Raw genomic sequence first — 19,563 nt, forward strand, 5'->3', positions numbered from 1 at the left:
TCAGGGGAGAGGAAATTTGACTTATATTGAAATATTATTCTAAGGTTTTGTAATCAACAAGGTTCGATAAAAAATTATGGGAGAAACGTGAAGCCACGTGTCATACACGCACGCCCAACACTTCATTTTGTTTCAGGGTGTTTATTTTACTAGTTTAGTCTCCTATTATTTGATCCCAAGTACCAAAAATGCTGGAAATCAAACATCAACTGTCAAATATGTTCTTGCTGGATTTCGCTTTAGGGCAATTACATTGCAATTTGGGTCTGAGAATTTTTATTCACAATCTCAAAACCGAATACTGGATGTGTATGCGAAGCCAATATTTTATTTGTGAGCTTTGGATCCTTTAGTTACAGTTTTTCTACATTAAAGAGGTTGGGCTGGGGATTATTCAGACTGAAAGCCTTCTCGATTCTAGTTTAAATAAGTTAAAGATGTCTACCGTTCATCTAAAACGATTCTATAACTAAAACTTGTGTTTGGAAATGAGTTAAATGCATAATTTGTTTTCGTGGTCCCTGGTATGACATTCATTTTTCTGACCTTCTAAGTATGCTCTTTGGACAACAAAGTTGTCTAAAGTTTTTATTGAATACAATGCCTCTTTGCTTTGGGGGGGGGGGGGGTAAGGTCCATAGAAAGGACTTTGGACGCTCTTGGGTTGGTCTGTCAATTATAAAGGGCACTGGGCATCGGAGTTTGTTTTGAATGAGCTTTCCCAAAACTTCGAACGATCATCTGCTCATGATGCTGAATCCGAAAGTAAAAACAAATATGTGAGAGAATCGTGGCTCTTTCGACTATGTGTACTTAAAAAAATAGTTACTAATCTATTAGTTAGCCTGTACAATATTTAAAAACCTTTTGCAAATTCGTATTTTAAGGTTTAAAGGGAAGAAAATACTATCAAAATCGAAGCCCTTTTTATAGCAGATACTTCAGAAAAAGCCAAAATTTATCTGAAATGGGTATTTCTGAAATAATAAAATAGTTTTCTCCTACCTTCCAACTCTTGTATTTTACAACCTTTTTTATAGTGGGGAGGCACTGGCTCAAATCCGACTCTCCCTCTATGTAAAATAGAGGTAGTTCCGAGGAACTACCAAAACTCTAGTAGAATCTTGCGCCTGGTCTCGTTGAGGAAAAGCAATGGCTGTTCAATTTTATGTATTTTTTACATTTTGGTTTTCGTTTAAATTTTGGTTTTGGTTTATCTTAATTTCATCCTCAGTTAAATGACTGCCTTAGAATAAATATATACTCAAATTATTCGATTTAACATTCTTTGCTTAATTCCGCTGTCTTGGAAACCAATGTCTGATACGGAGGATCTTCTCTATATCTGTATCAAACACTTCCCTGAAATAGATTTGTAAGCACCTGCCTAGTCTGAATACCTGATAATTACAACATGAGAAGATGATAATTTGAAAAGTCAAAAGTGTTTTTGCCAGAATTGTTTTTTTTGTGTCATGTTTAATTTTTTTTTTATATACTGATTTTCTAACAGGTTTTATCAATCCTTCAGTGAACCTGCCAGCCCTGAACGCTTCCCATCCAACATATTTTCGAACTCCCTTACTGGGGCTGATGTCAGCGCAATCACTGGAGGGGGCAAAGTGAAATATTGCTGCTCAGATTGTGAAAAAACTTTCAATCACATTTGCTACCTTAAACAACACCGTAAGAGTTACCACGCAGGAGATCGACCTTTCAAATGTGAGATATGCGGTAAACGATTTTGCGATGAAGAAAACTATAAACATCACCAATCGAAACATGTTGGCAATAAGCCATATAAGTGCCATCAGTGCCCAAAGCAGTTCAATTATAAACGTGATCTAAATAAACACATGTGGTTACATACTTTGTCAAAAAGTTTGTCAAAAAGGATTTACTCGAAAAGATCATATGTGTAAACATAGCGCTACTCACATAACGTAAAAGTGGAAGATCCGCTCACCTTAGGGAATGGGGGGTAGAAGAGGAGAGTAGTAGTTCTGCAGTGGCCTAGATATTGTGTAGCTTAATAAGAAGCAACTAATTTCAGCTATCTGATCAACTATTGTGTAATTAGTGAATCTCATCAGTTCCTTTACGAGTTTGATAAATTTGATAATTATTTTTGTGCTAATAACTAAATTTGGTACCTCGGAGTTTGTGCCGAGTATTACAAACTCTATTTTTTCTTGCCTTCTCTCTACTTCCTTGTAATACTTTTAGACCTTGCGACATTCTTCTTGAACATTTTTTTTTCAGTTTATAGATGCAGTTTTTTGTAGTTTATGGTAATAAAACTATAGAAAATCAGGTCTATTATATGTAAATATAACATTCCTTATAACACCCTATTCCTAAGGTTGGTAGAGGGGGTTCAATTCTGAAATTTCTTCCAGTTTTCTCGTTTCAACTAGTTTCTGTACTTTTTTTTCTTCACTGTATCATATTTTCAAGAACTTGGTCATTTCACTTTTCTTTGAAATATGCAACATAATTTGCCATCCAAACAAAACACATGGTTTATTAACATCGAGTTTTCAGCATTAAAGGAGAGAATGGTACAACACTCGGGTTATACCCATAATAATAAAATACAAATGATAATCACATCATATACACTTACAATTCCCAAAACGATCCAAAAATCCAGAGGTCATACAAAATAGTTCAGAGAGATAACCACGCATTATCGCAAAAGCTGGCATATATATACTTCATGCCCCGACCACACGTCCTGTTTTAAAACAAGGAATTACAAGATTTTAAGGTATTACAAGATTCCCATATCTCTACAGCCATTCCGTCAGCTCTTAGTTTGGTGGTCAGTTTCAAACATTTTATCTAGAACCCACTATTTCTCAACTTCTTTATAACTTATAATTTGCGTTATTGCCTTTTTAAATGCTTTTATTAAAATCGATTTCTTAAAACTTAATTTGTCAGGCTATTACGATAATATTTCATTTGAAAATTTCTAACCCCTTGCCTGTAATCAACGCATTTAAGAGATCTTGACCTCTTCTATTTATAGACCTTTTATTATTTCCAATAGCTTCTTTCATTTTTTTTATATTTTTAAATACATCATCTAATTCTTTCCTATTTAAATCCATGAATTCTTTCCCATTTTCAATACCTTGTTTTTTACTAACTCTTGTCGAGGTTTAATCATATTAGTATAGACTGACAAAGCTCCATCTTTTATATTTTTCAGGGAAGTCTTGAAAAATTCCGAGTTAGCTATATTCTTAAAGAAATTACCAATACCACTATCGTACTGTCTTGTGTATAGCAATTGTTTTTTACTAATCAACGTTTATTAGAGTAACAAATAGATTAAACGTTTTTATGCAATCATTTATAAGAGAAAGAATGAATTAAAACTAATTTACTAACCAGTAAACTTTTTTCCATTTTATTAAGCTTGATTCAAATCTAAAACGTAACCGACATTTTTACCATTCAAATCGATAAGTCTACCTAATTGATGTATAATTGAAATTTTCAAAGAATTAATGTACTTTTTCGATTTATCAAGAGATATCGTCTTTCTTTGGGAATTTCTACGATCGAGCAACCTGGTTCGGTATTAGGTACAGATGTCCATATTACATCAGATCTAACCCCATTAACTATTGAACCTTCGACTAATGAACAATGGACTTGGATTTTATCAACATTTCTTGCAATATTTGGACCTTTTGTACCTTCATTAATCTTATCTGATAATATAACATCATTTTCAAAACCTAAAATAATACTTAAATCACTATTAAATATAAATTCATAATTTTCTTTCAATACTATAACGAATCTCATTGTTGCAGGATTAGATGAAACAGGTACTGTACAATTTTCTCTAGAAGCATTAAAATAATGACTTACAAAATAATTGAAACACTCTCCATTATACATACCATTGGGTATCACAACATTAATCCACAGTTCATCTTTGTTTTTTTTTAAATTAAAAAGTATTGTTTTTAAATTTATCACTAATATTATGTCATGAATACCATAAAGTACACTGCATTAAGGCAATTTCATACTCATTATTACGATCTAATTGGATTACTTGTATAAGATTGTTAAATTTCACTTTTATTACCTTCAATAATGTTCAAACCCATTTAATAGAATAATTTTTTTGAACAATTTTTTTTTTGATAAGAATAAATTATTTTTAATAATATTTTAAGATAATTTTTATAAATTGTATTATACTCATTTTTCTTTAATATTCTATGTTTTAATAGGGAATCTATCAAACTTAAAGCCTCACGTCGAACCTCATCTGATGTATTTCCAGCAGTTCTACTACCTATTAGATTGTATAATCGTTCAATCATACCATTTGCATTTAAAAACAATACAGTTCCTATTTGTAGTATTTCCATGTCTATTCTATGGATTTCAGCAACCTTTAACAATCTGTACCTATAAAGTTTTACAAAATTCAACTAGTTTAACATATTCCGGTATTCCATGTCCTCTTGTCCCATGTCCCACTATATTTTTTATTCAATTCATCCGATTTCTTTATAGCATCTTGAAGGAATTCAGGATGTTCTAGGTACAAATTAGGCAATTCAAAAGAAGTTTGTGCTTTAGGATAATACTTTTTGTCGTCTTCATTTAACTGTTTCAGCAGTTTAGTGTCAAGATTAAAATTAAGATTATGTACCTTCGGTGATTTATCAGGATTGTTTGTTTTGCTATTTCTAATAGTTCAATACCTTGAAGTTGTGATGGTGTTGGTAATGGTTCAATACCTTCTCACTGATAGTGCTGGTAAAGCGTTTCTTAACCTTTGATCTAATCTTAGAAAATCGACGTTTTAAAATATCATCATTTTCTTTTAATTTGTCAATAACTGGAGCATTTAACTCTTCAGCATATTCATGAGATCCTTCTTATAACGCATTCTGTTTAACCTTTTGTCTTAGTATTTCCCTGTTCTTAACTATATTTGTTAATATTTGTTTTTAATTCCTGAACATCCATTTATATTGATCAAATTATATTTAAGAAAAAATTATTATACAATAACTTTTGACAACTCTTTTTCATAAAAAGTACCAATAATAAACTCACCCGAATGATCGGATAGTTCATACGTAATAGTTGTCTGTTTAATTGTAGCAATTTGAAATATCTCTGTTGTATAGTTATGAAGATAGCCTTTACCAAAAACACTCTTTTTTTATTAGTTCTAACCAAATCACCAACATTCAATATGTTTATGGATGGTTTTTGACCTTCAACGTCAGGAAATAAATTAGTGCACGCCTTGTTTTCATTTCCTTTTTTACTCGCTTCTATTGGTTTCATTTTGATGGAATCGATGATACGAAATGTTATAATTGTCAACTAAAGAGGGTAATACATCTATCCAACATTTCGTGTTGTTATGAGTAAAATATTTCCAAAGTTTTTCTTTGATTATTCTATTAAATCGTTCAAGAATTTGCGCTTTCAATTCACTTTTAGATGAGAATCAATGCACTTTATGACTCTTAAAAAATACTTGAAAGTTTTTCATAACAAATTCTTTACCTTTATCTGTTCGCAATTGTTTTAGGTTTTCTGTTTAAAATAAAACCGTAAAAGCATTAATAATGTTCTTACCCATTTTATTTTTTAAAGAAATACACCAAGCATATTTACTAAAACAATCAATGACTGCAAGAATACAATTAAAATTATAACTTTCACTTTTATACTGCTGCATTTCAACCAGATCTGTTTGCCACTGGTCATCGACACTATGAATGTAAACGCGTCTTCTTTTAAAAGTATGATAAGCTGGATGATGTAAAGAATAACTATTTTGATTTTGCAACACTTCTCTGATTTTAGTTTTTGATCCAGTAAAACCATGTTCTTTTAATTTTCTATGTAAATCATCAATCCCTGAAAAGTTTGAATAATAGAGTTCTAAAATTTTGTTTTCTACGCTAGTTTTGCCAGTACAAATATCAACTTTCTTTTATCCAAGGGTTTTTGCTCATAACTTCCTTTTTTGAAAATGATTTTTCTTGCAACCACAAAGTGTACAAATACCTTTCATCATTGGCACATCATTTCTTTTTGAAATTGCTCGAGTTAAAGACCCGGTTGCAGTGACCTTTTTACAACGCATACAATAAATCTTCATTTGTTACAGATCTAAATTATTAAACATATTAATAAACATAACATATTCCCACATTCCCAAGAAAGTCTCCAGAATAGTAAATAGCAAGCAAAAAATTTCCCCAGGTTTGACTATTTTGAAGATTTGGAATTTTGTTTAATAAAATCAGCTCCTAATAAATGTCAGACATTGCAAAAGTGATCAAAAGTTGTTTACAACGAAAATCCAATTTCATCAAAATACAAAGTCGATTGCCACATTATAAAATTAATGAATTGCGGTCGTTTGCCAAAGGTCATAATTTAAAGATTATTGGCAAAAAATTTGAAATACTCAATACGATAAATGATCATTTTAATAGTAGAATATCAATGTGCAATCACTATATTCAATGGGCACGAAATGTAAAAAGATCTATCCAATGTAAGAACATGTAAATGTAAGAACATCTATCCAACGTTTTGTTTTGGTATGAGTAAAATATTTCAAAAATTTCTCTTGGATTGTTCAATTAAACCGTTCACCAATTTGAGCTTTCAATTCACTTTCAGATGAGAACCAATGAACTTCATGACTCTTAACAAATACTTTAGCGATTTTCATAACAAATTCTTTACCTTTATCTGTTCATAATTTTTTAAGTTTTCTGTTTAAAATAAAACCGTAAAAGCATTAATAATGTTCTTACCCATTTTATTTTTTAAAGGAATACACCAAGCATATTTACTAAAACAATCGATGACTGCAAGAATACAATTAAAATTATAACTTTCACTTTTATACTGCTGCATTTCAACCAGATCTGTTTGCCACTGGTCATCGACACTATGAATGTAAACGCGTCTTCTTGCAAAAGTATGATAAGCTGGATGGTGTAAAGAATAGCTATTTTGTATTTTGCAACAGTTCTTTGATTTGAGTCTTGGTACAGTAAAACCATGTTCTTTTAATTTTCTATGTAAATCATCAATCCCTGAAAAGTTTGAATAACAGAGTTCAAAGATTATGTTTTCTACGCTAGTTTTGCCAGTACAAATATCAACTTTCTTTTATCCAGGGTTTTTGCTCATAACTTCCTTTTTTAAAAACGATTTTTCTTGCAACCACTAAGTGTACAAATACCTTTCATCATTGGCACATCATTTCTTTTTGAAATTGCTCGAGTTAAAGACCCGGTTGCAGTGACCTTTTTACAACGCATACAATAAATCTTCATTTGTTACAGATCTAAATTATTAAACATATTAATAAACATAACATATTCCCACATTCCCAAGAAAGTCTCCAGAATAGTAAATATCAAGCAAAAAAATTCCTCAGGCTTGACTATTTTGAATATTTGGAATTTTGTTTAATAAAATCAGCTAACAAATGTCAGACATTGTAGAAGTGATCAAAAGTTGTTTACAACGAAAATCCAATTTCATCAAAATACAAAATCAATTGCCACATTATAAAATTAATGAATTGCGGTCGTTTGCCAAAGGTCATAGTTTAAAGATTATTGGCAGAAAAATTGAAATACCCAATACCATTAATGATCATCTTAATTATAAAATATCAATGTGCGATCACTATATTCAATGGGCACAAAACGTAAAAAGAAAAAAAGCAGTATCACTACAATATTGAACTTGAACTAAAAGTAAAAAATAAAATCAAAGAAAAGAATAAAATGATTTCAGATTCAAAACTTCAATTTAATAGTGTACAAAATAAAGATATTACTGAACTTAAAATCATTTTTAAATCAAAACAGATTTCGACTGCTGGAAATTATAATGAAGTACAGAATAAGTTAGAGAGTTATTTTAATAACCAAACAGAAATCAATAAAAAGGATGATGGCTTAGGAAATTGCAAGACTAGTCTACACCTGTTGTGATCTCGGGAAACAATGAATCTTTCCATAATTTTGGTTTGAATCTGATTTTCTTTTACTCTAGGGTTAGAACATACTGGATTAAGATTAACGCATAATAATTAAATCTATTATTGATTAAATGGATTGATCTCTTTGCCAGGAATCCTCACGGTTTCAAATCTGCTAAGTTTCGTTTCATTATGCATGCAAATTTAGTCATTCTTTTTATTTCTGAGTTCTGAGTTCTTTATTTAACAATAAAAAATCATAAACGAAAAACTACTTCAACACAATCTCCCCCATAAGGCTCCATGGCCCAAAAAAAAAGAAAAAAAAATGAAATTCTTTTCTAACTGCAATGAACAATGAATTTACTCCAAAGAAAATATATCCTAAAATGCGTTCTCTTGCCCCCTCCTCCCACTCACCTTTGCTATTCTGGTGTCTGCCCCCCCCCCTGGAAAATTTTCTGCCGGCGCCCTTGTCTACGATATCTCCTGTTCGGAAGGGGATTAAGTTGAAATGTTCAGGGTATTTTAAGGTAAGGCGGATGTTTAGAGAGATTGTCGATTATAATTTATCTTTGCTCAAGGTTATAAGATATTGGAGTAAGAATTCCTTCAGACCTATAGAAAACCAATGATTACGCAGAGACTTAATCCATTTAGTTTAATAGCATCATTTGTACCCGTACACCAAAGATTTTCTAATATAACTATTATTAAAATATAAAAAAACTTGTTCAAATTATATTTAGTGAACAAAAATCTTACTTCTTAGGAACAAAAACCAAAAAAGTGTTAGAATTACTCTTTTTATTAACCAATAAATAAAACTATTTTTATTAAAAAGAACAGGAATTTATTTAAAAAGGATTTTTCACAAAAGAATCTTTTAAATTAAAAGTAAAGAGCTAGATTAAACCAAAGACGAGCAAAATTAAAGTCATATAGTGCCCAAGCGAAAAGCGAGCATTAGTTTTATTAGGTGATCTTAGCTAGTATGATAATATTTTTCTCTTTTTTTTGTTGTTTATTTTACGACAAATAAAAACACAGAGCTCTGGATTTGTCATCAAATAGTTCGTGCGAATGAACTGTAAGTAAGGAGCAAATCAGGTGAATAGTTTTAAGCTGGTAGGGAATCCTAGTCTTATTATTGGGTATTTTTGTATTTCTTTTTGTTTACTTTGCAAGGTGTTGCCGTTACACGTCTTGGTATAAATGAAAACTGTATCTTCATTTTTTTTCTGAAGTCTATACTTCATGTATATGCTTGCTTTTAGTCTTATTTTGATTCTTATAAGTCTCTTTTTTTATTACTCAACTTAAAACATGAAGTCTATACTTTGATATTCAGATTTTTTTAATATTTATAATTATATTTATTAATATTCTGATTAAAATTTATTTTTAGTCTTTTATTTTATTCTTATTTTGCACCTTTCATCTTTAAAGCTAAAAGACATTTTCAAACCTTTGTGCAAGTGTCTTGGGATTTTTAACTTGTTCAAATTTAAATTCTTTTTGTATTCGTTTAGTCCACTTAACGTAAAATAAAATTTTGCATATACTGGGCCCCTTAAAGGGTTCTTCACCGAAGTAAAGAGTTAAAGAGCCGCAAAAGCATGCATATTTACATACAATCGATGGGATACCCCTCTCCCCTTTCTCTATATAAATGAATAAGTATATGTGATGAAATTTAGCAACCTGTTTGATAAAACCGGTTCTGAGGTGAAAGGAAAACTTGTTTTTGTTCTTTTATGGATGTAGGTTATATGCCCCTTTCTTATCTATGTTATAACCTGGTAGTTTTGGGGGATGGTGTTTTATATATATATATATATATATATATATATATATATATATATATATATATATATATATATATATATATATATATATATATATATATATATATATATATTTAATAAAAGTAATTAATTTGACATCAATAATAACAGGATTGACATTGCTAAAAGATTTGTGACTTTGTGTTTGAAATTCAAGTCTATTCTAACTCTAAAGACCGGTCCGTATTAACGTATACAACTTTTCTTTTTTTAAGCTCATTAGGAATCAGATTTTGGAAAGAACAGAGATAAAGCCCAATGCAAGCTTACATTTTTCAGGTTAGTCTTTCATTGTTTAATTAAAATGTAAGGGAAAGCAGTTTGCCCTGTTTTTTTGTGTGTATTTATTTGATTAGAATATAAAAAATAAGAGTAATGACTCAAGCTGAAACCCATTAAACTCTTTTATTAAACCTGATATTTGATTTAATCTTCTCTCAGTCGGTACCCGAAAGAATACAGAAGGCTCCAAAGGAATCAGTATAGCAACTAAAGATTTTGCACATTTCCAATAATGATGTTATTCACTATGCGTAATGTGTTTTTCATATTTTCAATAATGATATTATTTCTAAAATTAATTACGCTCTGTGTGCTGTTGGTGAAATATTGCTGATACGCCTTTTCGATAGTCTACATGCACGTACTGGTTCTTTATTCTTTTTTTTTTATTTCTTATGACTTTCACCTGTATACCCATAGCCTTTTTCAAGACTAAGGATTGAACACGCCTCCCTTTCGAAATAGCGAAACGAATATGTAAATACTGGACAACTTTTATAACCTGTAGCCCTTGGCCAGAAGGTTCTGGTGGACATATATTACAGGCGGACGCATATTTATTGGACGGTTCTATGATTTTGAGCCAAACGACCCTATCACAAATTTTGCTTGGATGTCTTTTTGGGGTAAAGGGGGTGACATAGGGAAGGCGGTTGACTTATCGCTTTGACTCTTAAGAAAGACACTCGAAATTTCATTCTCTGTTTGAATGACCTACCTCTGAAGCATAACCCACAACCTCTTCCATACGAAGTGGTGTTGGGAAAAAAGTAAATGCTAAAAATGCATAGAACCTGAAACCCCACAGTGCTATTGTGATTCTTATTATTATTATCAGTTCTTGTGACTAATATATAATAAAAATTAATTTAGTTGGATTTGATTAATAAGTTTTACAGTTGAATTTTTTTGTGGTGATTTTATTTTTTTTTTTTTTTTAGAATTTGAAGAAACTTAACCAAGTCACAATGTGGAGGTCTTTGGCATTCTAAACCCTCATTTGTTTCCTAACCGTGAAGATGTTACTTTGGGTAATTTTCCTGGCTTTTCAGGACCTTGTCAACTTCAACCGGACACTCAGGAATCAGGCGCCATGTCTTTTGACAGTCAAGGTAAATCTAAAATACTTTTTTTTGTAGAATCAAATATATTGGGTTATGGGTTATTGGAAAAAAAACTGGGACGAACAAATGAACTAAATTTTATGAATTTAGACTAATCTGAAGAGGGAATTTTTCTCATGTATCATCTCATTTTTCTTTATGGTAAATTGGTTTTTTGGTCTAGGAGGAACGTCTAAAATCGTCATTTGGAAGAGGTTTCGTGAAAATTGTTTTCAAAAGGCTAGAAAATAAAGCTTAAAACCATATCATTTATATTTGTTTATAAATCAAGAATTGAATTCGTTTACTATCTGCTGATTTTGCGAGGATAGATTATGAGTTGGAAAAAAATCATAAACTGATCTCATGTGCCTACCAGAAGTATTTACTATATTTAACAATAACATACTTTTAATGTATTTTGTTATATAATATATTTTATAGTACAGAACATTAATTTTACTAAAACCCGAGACTCAGACAAAAATACATCATTAATTTTATTGAGTTGGGGTCAAAAGTTTTTTTGTTTGTTTTTGGAACGGTTTTTTTTTCCGATTTTTGCGGAATGAGCTGTGTTGAACTTAGATCATAATGAAGAAAGTCATGCATGAAATTCTCGAGAGCCCAAGTGAAAAATAGAAATTTTAGGCAATTTTAGGAAATTTTAGGTTTTAAGTTAACACCAATGACGCAGTAGGTTTTAGACTTTTACAGTGAGAGAAAGAGGTCATACCCAAACTCTTGTTTCTAGTGATTTTTGTTCGTTTCAAGCTTGATTTGCATATTCAATTTAAGTTTCACTCGTTTCAAGATTTATTTATTAATTTATATTAGGAATTATTGGGTGTTTGTTTGCATTGATTGCTTATTTAATTTCTGTTTGCTTTGAGTTTCATTTATACTTCAATAGCAATATATTTTTTTTTTCGTCTTAAGCTTAATTTTCATATTCAATCTAAGCATTACTCGCTTTGAAATCTGGTTGAAATCTGATTTCAGATTTCTGGCTTTGAATGGTTTGAAATCTGGTTTCAAGCCATTCTGGCTTGAAAGCAGATTATATTGGCCTACAATGAAAGATTACAATAGTTGGTACATAAAGTGGTAACTGGTTATATTTCTTCCTTTCTAGAAAGCTGTTGACGTGCCTCTCTCATATAGAATAATGTCTTTTTTGTTAAGTTTAAACTGATCAACTAAATTTTAAATGTAATCCCACTGAAGGTAATACAATTTTACCATCTTTTAATATCTGAATATTCTTTTTTCGATTTTTTTTATTATTAAATTTTTTTTTCATTTTTGAAGCACCACGAAGAATTATTTTGTCTTCTTTATCATTTTTAAGAGCAGAAGGGTTTTTTACTTGTGGGTTTTAGTGTTAATTTATTTTTTATTTAGAAGCTGAAGAAACATTCCCAAGTTTTAGTGAAGATGTTCTTGGAAGCAAATACCCTATTTTATCACCCAAACATGAAGATGTTCCTTTGGTGGTTTCTCCTAGCGTTTCTGGACAGCATAATGGGAATTTCAAGCGTTTTGAACTTGAATCAAATATTAGCGAGAATGAAAGTGAGTTTTATGATATTTAATACTTTTTTTTCTTATTATTCAATGCAGAACCCGTCTGACTTCCCTCAAAAGCTCAATGCAAATGGTAAAGATTTCTTATGTCCATATAGCTTTACATTTTCATGGAGAAGAAAATGATTAGGGCATCCAAGGGCACCAAAGTGAAAACATATTTTTTCCTCACTCCACCTTAGGTCTGTTCATTAGGTCTTGTTATTAGACTGTTAAGATCATTTTGATCATGTAAATTCTCTCCTTAATTGCCACACTAAATCGTGAGGTGAGACAAGCAAAAATTGTCCCTTTTACACAGAAAGGAGAACAAAACACTCGTATTGCCCATTTTACGAGCATGGTTTGAGTGAAGTTTTTCAAAAATTAATCCGGCTCTACAACCCTTTTCTACTGAACAGAAAATACACATGTATTGCCCATTTTACGAACATCAATTGAGTCAAGTTTTTCAAACATTAATCCGGCTCTACAACCCTTTTTTTCTGAACAGAAATAAAACAGCGAGAATATCCTAAAACTATGTAAGAAGAGTGATGCTTTTCAAGTCTGAAGAAAATCCGTATTTTATAATCATGTCAATAGTCTACTAAAGAGGCAAATGTAACAAAATAGGATGGTCTAATTTGCCTTTCTAAAAGTATTCCACTGCAGTTATGTCAATGACTAATAATTTGAAGTGTTTAATCTTGAAAGTCTTTAAACAATAAATATATTGTTGCACAGCTTAGCTGTTCAGTGACATGTATATTTTTTTTCAGTCCCTATTTGGAGACAAGATGTTAAAACTATATTCTTGCAAACTGGAAATCATCAAGTCTCTATTTACGCTTTTTTTTACCCAGTTTACTGTTGATTAACGGCACCCCCTGTCTTGCTAAAACAACCACGGAAGCCAAAATATCTGGTTATTCATGTTGATATAATTTTTCGCACATTTTCTGTTGTTTTTTCATCTATTCATGTGTTATAGATGATTATTTTCCTATTCAAAAGTACCATGTCCGGGCCAATGATTGTAAAGGAAGTGTAATTGGGATCGGCAATAATTCGAGCACATTATTCCGAACCGGTCACGAAGTCACAACGAGTCCTATCACGAAAACTCACACATTGTACCGAAGTCAAAATTTAAAATGAGTATATAAAGGTTTTTTTCAGCTTTTGTCTGTGCTACGTATTATTTGCTAACAACAGAATCAACAAATTTTTTAAAATCAGTTTTTTGGCTAAACACGAGGGCCATGTGAGACTTTCTGAAATTGAAACAGGTGCTGCACATAAATTTTAATTATACATTGTGTGCTAACATGTGTTTTTTTGGCAGTATGTCATAAATAAGTTTTCGTTTTTAAGTTGCCCAATGCAATCCGTCCACCTCGAGTGAACGCCTATTGCGAGGGCTCAAAGAGTCCTTAGTCACATGTATATTGATGCATGGGAAAACAAAATCCTTTACTGAATCGTGAAGCTCGACTGGTATCTCTCCATCAATTTCAAAAAACCATCCAACCGATCCATTTTCCTCAACACTGTCAATGTTGGGGAAATGGGGAGCTTGAGGGTCATTGAACCATTTATAGTCGCCGCAAGGTAGTGCATAATGGCACATGGCCGAGGGGTAAAGAGAATTCATATCGAGGAAAACTGCATTTGATTTTGTCCCCGTCTTCTCCCCTTTTGGATCAGTTTCCAAGATACGGTCTCCGTGACAAACAAAACCCCCCCTCAGTGAGCTCTCGAGGAACCGGTGCTGAGAACTGTCAGTCATCAGCCCGATTTTTTCACCACTAATTTTCAGGATGATGTCCAGCACTAGATGAGGCGAAGAAAAATAATACCCCAAATCAAGAATAAACTACACATAGATTTTATCCTAATTTTTACTCATACTATCTAAAAAAGTTAACACTTCACTCGAAAAATACAGTTTGCAGTAATCAAATACATTTTTACGCACTCCTGCTACCCAAACGTTTTTAGGAAAACGTTTTTCCTTTGGGGTGCTCTTCCGGTCATGCACACTATCGTAAAACGATTCAATTGTAGCACGAGTTTCCTTGGTGGCTCTCGTCATTGAACAATACTAATCATTAGGATATATGTCCTTAACCATTAACAAATCGGATAAATCAGTTTGAACTCGTTACTTTAGAAGGGGGAAAGCATTGCTACCTTCATCGTTTTTCTGTACCTTAATTAATTCGCTCAATGATTTGGGAAAAAAACTATAGTAATATAAAAAGAGAATTTTATTCGTGTACTCAACAACGGCTTCAACAAATGTCAACTTAAAGTCCAAAACAAGCAAATTTTCCGCTGATAGATATATGATTTTGTACGTAACGCTATCTATCACCCATGCATCATCCACTGTTCGATTTATTTGAAGATGTGAAAATGCAGGTAGAACAAACTTCAGCTCGGAGTTAGAGTTATGTCTAAACACAGGGAGAAAAAGTTGTTGTTGAATTTTTAAATTACAGGAATTGTGAGCCCACCCACGAAAGTTACTTGTTCCCGGTGAATTGGGGTCAATAAGGTGAGTGTGGTCCTGCACCGCATCTTTTGGGGCAAGGGTACCCCTACACACCCAACAATTTGTCCCCTGTTCCAACGCCAAGTGTTAATTATCCGACAATGTCATCGGGTAATTATTATGACGTAATCGTGAAATTGCCCTGTTGGCCGTTTTTATTAAAGAAACCAATAGCTTTTCCATACTATCCTCCTCGTCCATAGTAAAAAAAACTATTCCAATAGCATTTTATTGTTGGTGTCGCGACGGGCGTGTGCATAGGAACACGCAACTAATTTGTGTTCCTTGAATATATTTGGACTTGATGGGTCTGATAACTCAACAAGTCTTGTTTCACAATCTAAAGACACTTTATAAGAGATTAGAAAAGAATTAATAAAATTTTTATCTTGTAAAATGTCTATGACTTCTACAGACATTTATCGTATCTTAGGTACGTGAAGTTTGCACGTGCCGAGGTTATATGAAACCGATCTCGGATGGGACTGGGTAGATGCCCATGGATCAATAAAAACCTTCTCCTTTATGAATGCCTTGACAGAGGAGTCGACTTATTGCCGTGAAGGGGAAAAAATTAACATGGTAATGTACATCTGTAGGGGTCCGGTAAATAATCTATGCAAAGTGCCTTCCAGGGTACGCACGCAATATTCAAACTTGGTACAAAACCACTTTTTTATCTGTTTTTGCTCCCCACGATCAACAGTATTTTGAAGACTTTATACCCAACCAAAAAAACAACCGCGTTTCATTATCGGTCAATCCGCGTACTAGTTATGGTATTTAACAATTATCCTGTAAAAATAAAAAAAAAAACAATAATATATTAAAATTTTTCCCCCCGTTGCGTGCAAGTTTGTCGAGATTTTTCATTGTGGATGCATCTTTTAATGTCTTATGGGCAGCTGCTAAAAACACATACTTAAAGCATTGTATTACAGTGTCAAATGTGAAACCCTGAAATCCTTCTTGCGCTGACAAATCCGTGTTACATTTTATTCTTTTACACCTCCCACCCATTCACCTAAAGTTTTTTTTTAAAAATACGAAGAGTAAGATCCATTCATTAACGTTCTAAAATTGTTGCAACACATCCTCACGTGCTAACTTTATAAAAATTTTAAATTTTTTTATTTAAACATTTGAAAATGTTTTCTAAAATTTATTTTAGACGTGGTTAAAATGTCTGTGTGCCTGTCTAAAAATTAAAATAAAACATATCCACAGGTGTCCCCTTTTGCAGATAAACTTTTTGGTTGACTGATGCTTTAATTCCTCCGCGACTCTCCCATGTCTGTATCTGAATATAAATAAGTTCTCGTATTTTGTCGATATATATATTGAGATTTTCCATTGGGTCATTTAAAATATCTCCAGAGTGGTACTCGTTAAGGTTAAAATCTACTCTGTATGTTTTCAGATGGTCTAGAACAGATTTTAACAGATAAAAGTCAAGCTAGTCCAGGGACCTTGTACTGTTTTGGTGTCCTGACTCTGTTTGTTCATGTCTCAATTCACTAATTATATCGCTCTCATTAAAAATGTCCCAGTAAGACTTAGGGTCAACAATTTGAATAAGAATATCAATGTCTTAAGATGTAAAATGAAAATAATGGGTTATCTAAATTAACATCCAATCTAGCCACTCGGTACATAGGGGAATAGTAACAAAACTAATTTTAATGACTGTCCCCGATACTGCATAATTTTTAAAATCGTACCTCTTAACATCTAAAATTACTTGATTAAGTTTTTTTTTTTTTTCTTTTGAATAAATTTTTTTACAAATTTTAATACACTTTTTTTTTTACTTAAAAGTTACCCCCCCCCCAACCCCTCCCGGGGCGAACCCTTGGGAACCGGGAGCTTCCTTCGAGGTAGGAGGATCGATATCCTTCCCGAGTTGGAGGGGTATCAGATTTCACAACACTGTTCAAATAGAATAGTCTCAAATTCTTTTCTTGATGAAATGACCAAAAACGGCTTCATCCAAATAATGTTTCTTAACATTGCTGCGAAGACATATTTGGAAATTATCAAAAAACCTTTTTCCCTGTGTAAATTGCTTATTGAAGATATACATCTTTCCATTTAAAGAGCACTTTTCATACGACCCTACATAGAATTCATATAGGGTTAAAAATAGATGGTAGATCTTATAAGTCGCGGATGTATGCAAATTCATAATGTCAAAAATACCAGTCTAAAATTGCGATTTAACTTTCTATTCCAATTTTTTTTCTATTTTATTTTTTTTAAAATAGTTAGTTTTTTTTTGTATAAAATTAATATTGTATTTATTTAATTAGAATGAATCTTGGTTATAAGTTACGAGGTAAGGTTTTTTTTTTCTTTATAGAATATGCATTATAAGCACTCCTTTATATATATATATTTCTAATTTGGTTAATTAAATAAAATGAAATAGATTAGAAACAAATTTTTAAGTTTTTACTCATCAAAAGCTATGCTTCTGAGAAAATTTTGTCTTATTTTTTGAAAATAGGGATAGAAAAAAAATTATGTATATACTTACAAATTCTGACTGGACTTCTATATCTGAGCTCCTTTGCAAAACTTGAAGGGGTTCGAGCTCACAATCTTCAGTAGGCTGAGCTGAGACATTGTATAAAGTAGCCCATTCCCTTTTCAACTTCCTTCCAGTTGCCATGGAGCTAACGCGGGGGTCAGAGGGCTCTGTCACTATAAGTTGGGTGCTCGATGCATGATCCCGATCGTGTGTAACTTTTCCAGCGAATTTGATAACAGACGCCCTTGTAGTCTGTATTAGTGAAGGTTCGCCATATCTCGCTTTCTTCTCAGAAGGGGGATTATTGCAAGTCTCTTCTTCCTTAAAAAAAAAAAAAAAAAAATTTAGCATGTAGCAAAAATGTATTTTGAGTTTTTGGAAAATAATTCAGTTTATGTTAGGTATTTAAAGTAGCGTAAAAACATCTTGATTTCAAAATCAGAGGTTTTGATAGCGGGAAGGAGGGCCTTTTTTAAACTGCCCCCCCCCCCCCCTAGGTCCATGCTTCCGTGACTGTATTTGTAAATTCAAACTTAAAAAGCAGTATTTGCGTTACTTATTAAACAATATGGAGAAGAATTGCATGTGACAGTAAAGTACTTCCGTATAGCTAAGCTAACAATGTTATTTATTAAACAGGGTTATAAGGTAACAAATTTTATTTTTGAGGAAATGGGGGGGGGGTTGAACGAAGGAAAGGTCCGGAAATGTGTCTTAAACGCATACGGGCCCGTAAATATTTTCAAAAAACATCCCTAAAAAAAAAAATCCATATCTTGATAAAAAAAATAACTCAGTAAAAAAAAGTAAGCTTTTTTAAAAATTAATTCATTCAAAGAATCAACATTTTATTATAATCCCAATTTACTGATCGAAAGTTAAGCACTTTTTCAAAAACATCCCTAAAAAGGCCACTGATCTATATAAAAATCACACCTTAAATGCAGACTGGTCTGGAAGTATTTTCAAAAACATTCCTAAAAAAAAGCCACTGATCTTGATAAAAAGGAATCTTTTTTAAAAATTAATATTTTTTTAAAAGTGTTAAACACACGTAAATAGTAATTAAATAATTTATTAATTAAATAAATGACAAGCCATTTTTTTTTTTTTTTTTTTTTTTGCAGACGGGGCTGTAATTTTTTTCAAAAAAATCTCTAAAAAAAAGGGTCACTTATCTTGATAAAAAGGAATCTTTTGTAAAAATCAATACATTAAAAAATCAAAATTTTATTCTAATCCCAAATTACCGATTGAAAGCTAAGCACTTTTTTTTCAAAAAAACATCTAAAAGAACCTTTGACCTCGATAAAAAATCAAACCGTAAATTTAAACCTATAAGAGAATTAGAGGTTTTTTCAGTTCCTAAAAACAACAGGCTTCTAAGTGTATAAGTATCCCTTAGTTCTAGTGTAAGGAAAGAATTTCTTCCTTAACTTAATGACAATTTCTTTTTAATAATGCGAATATTTTTTTACTCACCAAAAATTGCATAGAATTATCCATTTTTATATGTAAATGCTTTTTACAAAAAATTCCTGTAATCTCGAATATAAACTATTCAGAACTGATGGAGAATCAACTTTGAAACATGAATATAAACAAAAATAATTGCATAACAATGAAACAAGACGTGCTGGTTTGGCTTTATCACCAAAAAGACA

General features: G+C 31.7%; 1 protein-coding gene and 1 long non-coding RNA gene across 6 annotated transcripts in view; both read left to right on the forward strand.

The window, feature by feature from the left end:
* The window catches only part of LOC148944939 (uncharacterized), a 46,005-nt gene extending 43,691 nt beyond the window's left edge, over positions 1-2,314 (forward strand). For 4 of the 5 annotated variants that reach the window (XM_089098815.1, XM_089098817.1, XM_089098819.1 and 1 more), the window contains one exon: positions 1,514-2,314. In XM_089098815.1, coding sequence (XP_088954941.1) covers positions 1,514-1,922 — 409 coding nt within the window. In that variant the 3' untranslated portion in view covers positions 1,923-2,314. The remainder of the gene's footprint in view (positions 1-1,513) is intronic. The other variant, XM_089098818.1, reaches the window with a different exon arrangement.
* Positions 2,315-11,055: 8,741 nt separating this feature from the next.
* Positions 11,056-16,890, forward strand: LOC148944940 (uncharacterized). Its single transcript, XR_016142707.1, has 3 exons — positions 11,056-11,252; positions 12,648-12,818; positions 16,790-16,890. It is a non-coding gene; the product is annotated as an uncharacterized LOC148944940 (long non-coding RNA).
* Positions 16,891-19,563: the final 2,673 nt, after the last annotated feature.

The sequence above is a fragment of the Artemia sp. Qi Xiang Cuo genome, chromosome 13, assembly GCF_049724085.1.
Source record: "Artemia sp. Qi Xiang Cuo chromosome 13, ASM4972408v1, whole genome shotgun sequence".
NCBI lineage: Eukaryota > Metazoa > Arthropoda > Branchiopoda > Anostraca > Artemiidae > Artemia > Artemia sp. Qi Xiang Cuo.